This window comes from Pipistrellus kuhlii, unplaced genomic scaffold (genome assembly GCF_014108245.1).
Source record: "Pipistrellus kuhlii isolate mPipKuh1 unplaced genomic scaffold, mPipKuh1.p scaffold_m20_p_3, whole genome shotgun sequence".
Lineage (NCBI taxonomy): Eukaryota > Metazoa > Chordata > Mammalia > Chiroptera > Vespertilionidae > Pipistrellus > Pipistrellus kuhlii.
In genome coordinates, this window is record NW_023425529.1 from 31,260,592 (window position 1) to 31,273,296 (window position 12,705).

At 37.7% G+C, this 12,705-nt stretch overlaps 1 protein-coding gene across 1 annotated transcript in view; it reads right to left on the reverse strand.

Moving 5' to 3' along the window:
• Nucleotides 1-856: 856 nt before the first annotated feature.
• The window catches only part of TMTC1 (transmembrane O-mannosyltransferase targeting cadherins 1), a 226,651-nt gene continuing 214,802 nt past the window's right edge, over nucleotides 857-12,705 (reverse strand). The window contains exons 19-20 of the mRNA XM_036456258.2: nucleotides 11,037-11,114; nucleotides 857-6,347 (exon numbers count right to left, since the gene is read on the reverse strand). Of these exons, the coding sequence (XP_036312151.1) occupies nucleotides 6,207-6,347; nucleotides 11,037-11,114 (219 nt within the window). The 3' untranslated portion in view covers nucleotides 857-6,206. The remainder of the gene's footprint in view (nucleotides 6,348-11,036; nucleotides 11,115-12,705) is intronic.

The following is a 12,705-nucleotide window of genomic DNA, read 5'->3' on the forward strand; positions in this document are numbered from 1 at the left end:
AGTGTGGTGAAGGCCTGGGGAGGAGGGGGATTGGGGTTGGGGTGGGCAGGTGTAGTCTAGAAGGGGTCAATGGTGGGGGCGAGGGATATCTCTAATACTTTCAATAATAAAGAAATTAAAAATCTCTCTCTATAAAAGCCCAAGTGACCCTTATGACTGGTCACTATGGCATGCACTGATCACCAGGGGGCAGATGGCTCAACACAGGAGCTGCCCCCTGGTGGTCAGTGCGCTCCCACAGCCAGCTTCCCATGGTCCACACTCCCCCACCCCCACCTCTCGGCTGGCCGGCCAGTCCAATCAATCAGCCCTGATCAGGACTGGGCAAGACCCCGCCAGGCTGAGGGACTCCACCCGTGCATGAATTCGTGCACTGGGCCTCTAATAAGTCAGTAAAATGGAAGAACATGGACAAGAACCAGCAAAAGGAACAAGTTAAAGATGAAAAAGAGATTCAGGAATAGAATGAAGTTCTACAAGAGGCAAAATAGGGCCCTTTTGTTCAACTGCAGCAACAGAAGAGAAGGAAGTATTGGGTGCAGGTAAGTTTGTAGATGGATTGCAGGATGCTGAGAGAGTTCCTGTTTTCTACCTTGTATTTACTCTCTGAAGGCATCTATCTACTCAGCAAAATGAGGAAGGAGATGTATAAAGAGTAAGTGTGGATATAGTCATTGTGGCGTATGGGAAAGAGAGCAGACTTAAGAGCACACAGAACAAAGCAATGCAATGCAATGAATGAATAAATGAGGAAGGACAGAAGGTGGTCTTATTCACTTTTAAAGGAGACACCGACTAGTTAATGGGTTTCAATAGGTACTGATCATGGAACGCTTCAGAGATTGAAACAAGACAATTATTTTCATCATATTTTATATAAAATAGACATTTACATAAATTTTATTTTGGAAAGACCTAGGCAAAGTGTACATAATCAGACTTACATGGGAGATATATTCCTAACTGGCACAGCAAACATAACAAAAATGTATACTTATATACAACTGATCAAAGTAGGAAATAAAAGCATTATGAACAAAGAACATGATGCAAGTCATTTTTCCCTGAAAAAAGGAGGCATTGGTGTGAATTACAGCAAGTCAACTGATAGCCACATCATAAAAGCAAGCCATGGCTTCTACAGATATTTTAATTTCTGAGGAGGACATTTTTAAACATCTTTTTCTCCCCTCCAGAAACATAACAAAATCACTAATTTTTATGTGTCCAGGATGTAAAATAAGAGGCTTCTCTGCCATGGAAAAGCATTTGGGCAGTCCAATCACTTTTGAGGTTGTTTGTATATGTGTTCTGTTGTAGTGATTATCTTAAGAATTTCTAAAACAAAGGGCAACACTTATCAATTATGTCTTCTGATGTAGAGGGCTTTCAATCTGGGTCAGGAGACTCATAAAAGCTTAATAGTTTCTTAGAACCAGTTCTTAAATGTGTGAGAAACATGACTGAGACACTGATAACCTGCCCAGGGTGAGATGGCTCCTCAGTGGCAGAGGAGGGACGAGGAACCCAGACCTCTGGATTCCTGACTTGGTGCATCCTTACAGACCAGCATGATGACCTCAGGAGGATATTATGCACATTGAGACTTCCAAATGTGATACCATATTCACCACAGGCACCACTGAGCATGGGAAGAAACTTCTGGATTTCTGGATATAGACACCTTTCCAGTTTGGGGTAAATGGTGACCTAAACTTGCAAATTAATAATGGTTGTATATGTGATAGGTGCTAATTTTATGAGTTACATATCCTAAGGTTTTAATTGCAAGGACCCTTGGTAATAATAATGGAACATTTTATACAAGACAATGAAAGATAGGAATACCATCAATTCTGTTGTGAATTTTCTTCATTGATATTAAGCCATACCTTTGATTGCAGTTATTTTATTTCTTCTCTTGAAGTTACACGATTACTAAAAAATAATGAAAAAATGCTACTTTTGGAAGAAGTGTTTTAACATATTGTTCTTTTACATAGAAAACTTCAAGAATAATTTAAAAAGTTATAATATTAACCTATAGATATTTTCTCTCTTTAAATGCTAAAAGATGGCTAAAAATAGATAAGTTTTGCTATTACTAGAAAATACCAACATACAGTTTAACCCAAGTAAATGTGATGTGGAAATCAGGGTAAAAATAGAAAACAAACTACCTGTAACTATATTTTCTTTGATTATTGTTATTAATACCCCAAAGAGTTATTAATCTAAGGTACAAATCTATCACAAATCAGAGCAAAATTTTTTTTAAACTGATTCTAACGAGTACAATTAAGAAATAATTAATAAAAGCTGACATGTGTATAATTAACCCAAAGAAAGAGAATTATAGGGTCTAGGCATAAACTCTATATCATGGACACCTTCTTTGAGTCATAAAAAAATATGAGTTTTATATACTCAGCACGTCTGGGTACATGTAAATGGCAAGGCAATTCCTGTCCATCTTAGAATTAAGAACTCTGTAAATACATGTCGAATTATAGCTCAATTGCCACAAGTGTAAAACCACCTCACCAACCCACCTGGTTTGTCAATCTTAGAATGGTAACCTCAACCACCAATTGTGCCACAAATCAATCCTTCTTTAGGATTCTTTGGCTCACTTTAGTCTAGACTTAAAAGTTAAAACTGAGAAAGATTATAAACATCTCTTTTGTGAAATATTATAAACATCTCTTTTGTAAAAGTCATAAACTCCCATTGACGTTGTTAGCCTATGGTCTAACTGCATAATAGAGTCACGAGTTTCTAAAATAAAGTTTCCTCCAAGGAATTTAAATCTTTGGTTTAGTTCAACTTTGTTACATCACTGAGCCATGTCTTATGAATGCCATTAACAAACGGAAAAGAACTGAATCGTTTTAAAAATCCTGAATAATTTTGCAAAGCCATTCTCATGGCTCCTGTGTCAAACAAAGGACATGTTAAAGGCCTGCCGCCTGTGGGGATTTTGAAGGCAAAGAGAATGGGTTCTGGGTAGGATTGAAGGACAGATTTGACAGACTGGCAGCAGGATTAGCATATATCTGTATACAAGGAACTTTAATGTAGCTAAGAAAAATAACAAATGATGCTGAGAGTAACAGTAACAAATGAAACTCTGGTCATTGGATCAAGTGTTCAGCCAGACTAAAGCAACTCCTTAGCCACTGTCTCCTACCCAGCACCTGCGACATATGTAAGGTCCTAGGACAAAATACAATCGCAGGACTCCTGCTCAAAATTATTAAGAATTTCAATCAGGCAATTCAACCAAGCATAAGGTGCTCCTGGGTATAGGACCCTGAGGGACTGTGTAGACTGCACATCCACGAAGCAGGCTCATTCCATCGCAGAAAGGGGCTATCAACTCACATGCCGATCATGCTTCCTGAAGGGCAACCTGGATGCACCTCCATGACTAGCCAGGGCACTCAGCTTTTATTGTGATAAGCATGGATTCCACATGTTATTTCATGTTACAAGGACCAAACAAAAATAGTTAAAAATATAGTTAATATCCTTGAAAAAATAATGTGATTTATTTTCTTATAGGCACCATTTCAACTATGAGAATTATTTCATTGGCCACATCTCAGTGAAGGTATTAACTCAGGACAAAATACCTAATGTAACAGTGCTAAATTTTAATGTGCACAGAATGAGAAAGGTGGTGGGGGGAGGTAGGGAGAGAGAGAGAAAAACAAAAACAAAAGCAAAAACAAAAACAGACATGGAGTTGGGGTGGGGAAGCACCCAAAAGAAGACAGAAAAAGTCTCCTGAAGGCCATGTGACCCTTCCCAACACCCCCAACATCCCCAACCCCCACCGCCCGAGAACTTTAGGCTGTAATTGCTATTTCAATTAATCCAACAAATGTACTCTCATAGCTTTCCCAGCACTTCAACAAGTAAGGCATAATTGTTTTTCAAAAATTGGGGCTCAGTCTTGCCCATTAACTTTCTATTATAGGTGTGAGTTTTGGTTACAGATCATTCTAAAAAGTTGTGATTAAAGCCCTAGATATTAGTTTTAGGCAGAGCTTCATAATATTAATTTTAGGGGCAAGTATAATAATAGTATATTTTTCAAATGTACTGTGAAACCTTTTTTGGAACTTTTTTGATATACAACATTAAAAGGGTATTAAAAACAATCAGAATGGTAATATAAACATTATTGGATTATTGATGCACACAGATATATGCTAATGCAATTTCTGTAATCCTTTGCATTTAAAATATTTCTTGTACCATCACTTTCTAAAAAAGTTTCCACCCCCCCTTTTATCTAGATTTACCTTGACCTTCCCTCTCCCTACTGACTCCTGCCAAAACAAAAACAAAAACAAAAAACCACACAAAAACAAAACAAAACAAAACAAAACAACAACAACAAAAAAAAACATACAGGGTCTCTGCTCTCTGATACTGGGGTGAAAACGAGCAGAAGAGTTTGGTGGTTTTTTTTGTTGTTGTTTTATTTATTAATTTTTGTTTTGTTTTGCTTTTCCATACCCTGGCCTAAGCATGGGAAATATGTGTGCCTTCAAACTACTGTATCTCCATGGAACCTGGCTCAGCACTGTAAATAGCACTGCCCAGAGGTTTTTTATTTTTATTTTTTATGATGATGACCAAATTAAAACCAGGTATTCCAGTTTCAAAATATGTACCAAAATATCCTACTACCCAAACCCTGAAGAGGCTGAGCCCCATTTCTTTAACTTTAGCAAATGAATAATCAATGCAACTTTTTTGAGGTGCTATTAAAACTTAACTGCTTTGTAATTTAGATTTATAATGCTTGTATGATTGGTCTTAAAAGCTGTTATTAAAACAACTATGTACAATGAAAAAAAATTGTGTGTGTATATATATATATTAAATATTTTATAAGTTATGAAATAAATAACACTAAAAAATAAATGTCAATTGATAAGTTCAACTTTGCCTTCCTTATTTTAAAATATAAATATATATATTTTTTATATTATGAATTTAGAATTTTTTCCTAGATTTTTTTGAGCCTTCTCTATGAATTCTCCAAAATTACAAATACAGAACCAAGAATTCTGGGTTTACATCACTCACATTTTAAGCACAGAATTCTCATTCAGCCTAAGAAGACAAAATAATAAAGGTCTCTTTCCATTTAGTCCATAGTTTATGATGATTTCCGTGATATATACTGTAAAGATTCCTAGGTGGCTAGATATATTTTTTTCAAAAATAATAAATCTCATGATGTCTAAATGTTAAAATAATAAAGTAGAACATTTCTCTCAGTTAACATCTTTAATAATTCTCAAGTAGAATATACTATTTTTTCCTTCACCAAAATAATAATATATGTGGTGGCAGAAACATTTATGATTTTAAAAGTACTTTTGAAATCTTAGAGCAGAACTACTACTCTACTTGCAATAAAGTTTAAATTTCCCATAAAGAATTAGGGGGACCAAGATTCTTGATTTTCCCCGAGGGGTAAGAATATCCATACATAATTCCAGAAGCTTCCTTTTTTATATGTTAGGCCATAGAAAAAACTTGCTTCAGAGTGGAATTTAACTTACTATTCCGTAGGGCTCTAGCAATACCCTTAGGGGAATATTAGATCAAGCTCACTTAACAACAGCCCCTTTCTCCACATATTTTGGAAGGTTATACAAAAAATTATTTGATATTCCTTCCTGGTGCTGAAGAATTAAATGAGCCACCTCTTGGTAGAATGTCCCAAATGGCTTATCTCAGAGACATTATCCTCTTTGAAATATCCCATTAAAAAGCAAAGATCTAACTTCATAGCATTTCCAATTTCTGTATTACTGGGACATCAAAGCTTAGCTAGCCTAAGAGAGAGAACCAGATCTCTGGGTTGCAAAAGCGGAGAAATATATGGAGGGACATTCGGAGTTAAAGCAAAAACCCCCAAAAACAATCTGTAAAACGTTGTTGTATTACTTCCCTCTCGGGCCTCCTTGCTCTTGCTTGTTCTTTTTTATCTTTTTTTTTTTTTCATGGAGATGCAAGTCCCATACACAGGGTTACCAGTGAGGGTCTCCAAATGTGCCCCCTGGCCTGGGAGTGAGAGGAAAGCTCCGTTGGCTGTCCTGCTGACGTGACAGCAAGGCCTCCATCACTTCTTCCTCCTCCAGAGGCACCAGCCACCGTCCGTCCAGGTGCATCCAATGCTGCTATGTTTGATCCTTTTCCCGAACTTCTTGTAATCGCTTTTCTAGGCGATCCAATTTGGCCAGATTCTCCTGCAGCAGTTTGCTGTCTGGAACCAGCAGTAAGGCTCGCTCATAATAAGCTCTTGCAGACACGTAGTTTCCCTGTTGAGAAAGAGAATACTCTGATCCCTCAGAACGTTCTGTAGGAAGATGGGGGAGACTCGGAAACAGCCCTTCCTGCCCAGCTGAACAGGAATGTCCTCACTAAGGAAACCTGTGTGCATGGGTAATTGTATCCTTCTCTGCTGGTGCTTCTGGAGAATCCATTTGTTTTAAGTACCAAGCCAGCTGGAGAATGTGAAAGATAGAACCTACACCATAGGGTAAATGGCAGAAAACAGATTTTCAATTCCACTAATGCAGGGTATGAGGCTGGCATTTCATAGAGTTAGTACTGTTCCTCCTCTGGAATCAAATGGAGCCATGGCAGAAGAAATAAAGGGGGAGAGAGAGGGAGGGAGGGAGGGAGGGAGGGAGGGGGGGAGAGAGAGAGAGAAGGAGAGAGAGAGAGAGAGAGAGAGAGAGAGAGAGAGAGAGAACAGAGAGAAAGAGAGAGAAAGAGAGAGAAAGAGAGAGAAAGAGAGAGAGAGAGAGAGAGAACAGAGGGACAGGAGAGGGGGAGAGATAGAGCGAGAGAAGTGCATATGTGGGGAAATGGTTTTGAAACTTTTAGAATAATAATACAAAAGTAAATAGTTTAGAAATCTATAATGCCTCCTTAGTGGTAGGAGTTATTTTAATCTTTAGATTAAACAAACAAAAAGCAATCAATACAGCCCTTTGATAATATAGCCTTTAATGCAAATGCAAGATTTTTATAAAATGAAAAGAACTGGTACGTATAAGGAGTCACATTTATCCAATATTCTAGGTGTGTGACAATATGCACCTGCTGGATACTTTTCAAGGAGGAGAGCAGGTATATGATTCCTGACCTGCTGGAGACACCTGTCTCTGTCCTCTGGCGGCCCCATCTAACGGGCAACCGTGCATACCTGGTTCCAGATGGTCCCTGGTGAGTCAGTCACAAGCATTAACCTTTCCAGCCCCCTTTCTGCTACTCACTGTGCACTAAGAATGCTAGAGATCTTTCCATTCCAAAAATATATATATTTGCTCTATTTAATTTAGTTACAGCTCAGTGTGGATGAAAACCGGTCTCTCTCTAAATTTCCATCACAATTTAAAGTAGTATTCTCTTGGTGTGAAAGTATCCTTTATGTACACAATAGCAACTAATATTTGCTGGATGCTAATCCATCTTCCAAATGAATTAATATGTGTCAAGAGCTTAGGCACAGCCTAACACACAGTGAGCACTCTGATGCCATCATTATTGTTATAACGCAGTGACTCTCCAGGCTCTGTGTAAACACTGTCTGTTTCCTGCGGCATTCACTTGGCAGATCTGTGAAAAGGAGGGTGGAAATGACCGAACAGGAAGTTGTACACTGGGAACCCAGGGTCTGGCATGCACCCAATGAAGATATTTCTGATTATTAATACTGATGCTGATAGGAGGCTAGAAAGAATTCCGAACAAATGAGAACCTGGATTTACTACATTATTTTTTTTAACTCAAACATTTATCTTCCAAGTGTCTTCTGCCATTTACTAAGCTTAGCTCACACATGCAAACAACTGAACTTGTGGCTCTGCAAGTGGCCTCAAAGTATGTTTCTACTGCAGTTGATTTTGAAATTGTCTTCGAAGACATTTCTCTGAATGTAGGTCTCGGCCTGGTGCCCTGGCATCGCCTTCTTTGTTCACCAGCTGTCTCCCTCAGCCCGGCCTGTGCCCTCTCGCAGCCGGACACCCTCCGAGGGGTCCTTAGCACTGCCACCATGCTGCCACCGCCACTAGGCTAGCCAGCTGTGAGCCTGGCTCTGGCTTAGTGGCACCCCCCTCTCACCACCTCCTCCGTGGCAGCACACCAGGGAGCAACTCCTGTATTGAGCGTCTGCCCCCTGATAGTCAGTGCACATCATAGAGACCCGTTGTTCTCTCCCCCCCGCCTCCCCCCCGCCTCCCCCCCCCTTCAGTTGATTTGCATATTAGCCTTTTATTATATGGGATAAGAATTCAGTTGCTCACTTGCACCAACATTTCAAATCCTGGATTTGAAATCCAGCCACATGTAGCTGGCTAGTAGCTCTGCTTGGACATGGGACATTCCCATCACTGCAGAAAGTTCCATTGAACAGTGCCATCTGGAAAATGCATTAATGCCTAAACCGGTTTGGATCAATGGATAGAGCGTCGGCTTGGGGACTGAAAGGTCCTGGGTTCGATTCCGGTCAAGGGCATGTACCTTGGTTGCGGGCATATCCCCAGTAAGGGGTGTGCAAGAGGCAGCTGATCGATGACTCTCTCTCATCGATGTTTCTAACTCTCTATCTCTCTCCCTTCCTCTCTGTACAAAATCAATAAAATATATTTAGAAAATGCATTAATGTCCTAAGGCAGGATTGAATGTAGGACTTTATGATATGGCCCTGTTGATACAACTCGTTGATTATAAAGAACGTATCATATGGTAGCTTTTTTGGCTTTGCCATTCATCCTATATAAAACTTCAAAACAACATCATTTTTTTTTTATTACCAAGTAGTATGAGCAAGATACAACTCCTTTCATCCCACCTCTCTGTCACCTCCTTGCAAAGCCTTATTCCAACTCCCACCCTACTGAAGCCCTTATTCGTTTCTAAGCTTCACCAGGCTCAGGCAAGGAGTGAGGTTGAGGTATGGGACCACACAGCCTGACGCACATGCTACCCGGCAATGCAACACACAGAAAGTGAGTGAGTGCTGCTGAAGGCCTCGTAATGATAATCCTGCATTCTAACGGTGACTTCAAAATGACCACATCCCAGGGAAATATAGCCAGCAATATTTTGACAACTTTGCATAGTGGTTAAGTCCAGTGTTTGTTAGTCTTAGTGTGGTGACCACATTGTAAGGTAAATAAATGTCAAATCATTATATTGTGTACTTGAAACTAACATAATAATGAATGCCAACTAAACAAAAAAAATTGAAAATGACCACATTTAAGTCATGTGCCTGGTCTATATATAAATACATGACTCACTGATATTAGACCATTTTTAAACCATAAACATAGCAACTTTATATTGTTCAACTAATACACAATGTTACCAAAAATGAAAAACAGGATATATTAACTTTTTATCAGTGTGTTTACTATATTTAAAAAGCACACTCAATATATCCTTATTTAACTCCCAGACACCTTTTCAAGGGGCAATACTTCAAAATTTAAAGTAACAGGTTCACTTGTTAATCTAAGAAGGTATAATAAATGTACTATCATCTTTGTATTTATAGACTTTTTAGACACTCTTCAGTATATAGTTTTACTTTTTCTAATTAATAATTAAACCTGTTACTTTAAATGCAGATGCACTGCATCTAAAAACATAGGGAGCACATTACTTGAAAATTCAACTATTTAATATACGATTTAAGTATTATTATTATGTTACTATTTTAAAAGTAAACTCATTCTATGTTTCCTAACTAGATGTTGCCAGACAACCTAGGTCATTATTAAGATAAAAACTGTGGTTACGCGGTCCTGATAAATGTCATGCTTGGATTCACCACTAATGTCCTTCTATTAAATTAGCCACAGAGTCACTGATGGAGGTCTGAAAATAAGTTAGCTAAACAAGAGTGATCCTTAAAGTCATGTCAGCCCATGGTATTTCTCAAAGTCCCCCAAGGAGCCTAACTCATTTGGCATAAAAGCTAAAGCCCCTATAATCCCCTTCAAGACTCTGCATGATTAGACCCTGACTCCTCTGATCCCAGCTCCTACCATTTTCTCTCACTTTCCTCCTCAAATACAGCAAGCACACTTGTACCTCAGGACCTTTGCACATGATCATTCTTTATTGTTGCTACATGGTTTCTTCTCTTCTGGTCTCTGCTCAAATATTACTTTCTTTTTAACTGAGGCCTTCCCTAACCACTATAATTCAAAATTTGAATCTTTACCCCCTGACATTCCTATCTTCTTTCTCTCCATAGCACTTATTACCAACTGATATATTTTATGTGTATAAATATGTATTTATGTGTTTATTTACTTACTGGAATGTTCACTCTAAGAGGGCAGGATTTTTTCTTATTTTATTCATTGTTGTATTCCTAGTGCCTGGAAGAGTACTTGGCACAAAGGATACTCTATAAATGCCTCTCAAATGAATGGGCGAATGAATCTATCTCCGATTTTATTAATTACAGACATGATCTCCCAAAGGGTCATTTTCAATAATTCACAAAACAAAACAACCACAAACAAGCAACCTGGTTTTTCAGTAAAAGGTTAAAGAATAAAAGATACATTAGGTATAAGAAACAATAACGTAATATTTAAAGTAACACTTGCTCTAGACAGCGACTTAAACTGCAGGAAGATAAACTACACTAAACTCCAATGAGGTTGTTAGCTCACATATGCAGTTTTACCTGTTCCATCATGATACGTCTCAAGTGCATATGATTTTCTTTGCGATAAACAAAACCATGGAACCTAATTTATATAGATTTACTCTTTAAATGGCTTCCTGATATTGACTATCTAGAATACAAAGTGAGAATAAACTGTGCTAATTTTTACTTTTAAACAATTATGTTTGGGGTATTTAAATAATTCAGGGAGCAAAATTAGTAATAGTTTCTCAATCTTTTATGAGAGAAGAAAGACAGAAAGAGAAAACATCTTGGAAAAGCCGGTTCACCGGGAAGTGGATTCTTCTCCTACCTTGATGTGCTGGATTCCACCCATGTTCATCCAGGCCTGCGCTTGATCTGGATTTAGTTCCACGGCGGCTTTATAGCTCTAAAGATATAAGAAATACCTTCAGGTTGGAAATCAAAAAGAATCCGCCTTTACCACGACATAATTGTGAAAACCACTTTCTGTGTACGTGACCATCTAAATGGTTAAGAAAACCCACAGCCACTTCTGGCTCACAGGGGTTCCATTTATTTCTATTAATTTTTAAAGCAGAGGAGTCTAAAGTACAGGAAACGGAAATGTGTAATTTCCTTGCAGCGCTAATGTTTAGACTTGAGACTGAGTCACCTGCAGGGAATCCGGGAGATTTCTATTATAGTGAATCACTTCCCCTTGGCCTTGACCTGCAAGAAATTGGTGCTTTTTGGCCCTTTTCACTATAAATGGAGTTGTAAGGATTTTTTATTTTTTATTAATATTACTTTTTAATACTCATAGGATCTTAGTTTCCTAACCAGCTTAACCCTAGAATATCACTGACCTGATTATTTGGTCTATGCTTGAAATCTTGCAGGGTGCTCATTACTCTTTTAAGTATTTCTATTTCACTAGGGGATAGTTTTAATTATTAGAAAGCCTTTCTCTTCTTTTTTCCATATGAAAGTTCTTCAACCTTTGAAGAGAATTACTTAATTCTCGAATACTTTTTTGTGCCTAAATAACCTGCATCCTATTAATTTATACTTGTGAGGTATCTTTTTTAACATTTTGTTTGTTGTTTTGCATCAAAGGCATGTTCACCAGAGTCTTGCTTTTTAAGAGTAATCATCTTAAATATAACTAAATGCTATAAGTGCTGCCTTTACAAAGTGTTTAATTACAAAGCTAGGTACCTGTGTGTGTGTATGTATGTGAATGTGTATAGTTTAATACTCCTTGCTATTTTCATTAGTGAGAAGGCAACTGACCAGATGCATAAAGTAATGAGGATCTGTTAAGAAACTATATGCTTTTAAAAATCTGCTTAAAAAACCTGAAGAATAAGGTCTTATCCATTTCTTATCCTCTGTGTGATCTTGAGCAAAGTCATAACCTCTGATTCTCAGTTTTTCCAACTATAAAAGGAGACAGTGACCATGACTTTCTTATATGCTTATTGTGAATGTTAAATTACTAAATACATGTGAGTCATACATAAAAGCGCTATCACATTTTAGCTGTTATTAATAACTAATGGCTGTACTCCTAGTCTTCAGAAATCCAGCTACGCTATGATGAATATTTGACCCACTGGTCAAGCAACTAGACAATATTTTTGTTTTCCATTCAATATGTAAGCTACAGAAAGAAACAGACCTCATGTAAATGTTCAGAATTAAATGAGAAATTATTTAATCATTAAGTTGTCATGTTAGTTATAAATAACTTAAGAATTATGGTATAGAAAACGTTCACAAGGCAAGAGAAAATGCACGGTACTGCCTGAAATATGCCACCATTTCTGTTCGAAGGATCTAATTTTTCACCAAATTATCTTCACAATGTGTTTTCCAATCACACTTTAAAAGCCACCCACAGTTTATTTAAAGAAAACAATAAAATCTCACTGGAGATTTTATTTTCCCATGATATATTTAGTGTCACTTTTTTACTATATTAATTCCAACTCGTGGTTTTATCAGGCACAAGGGAA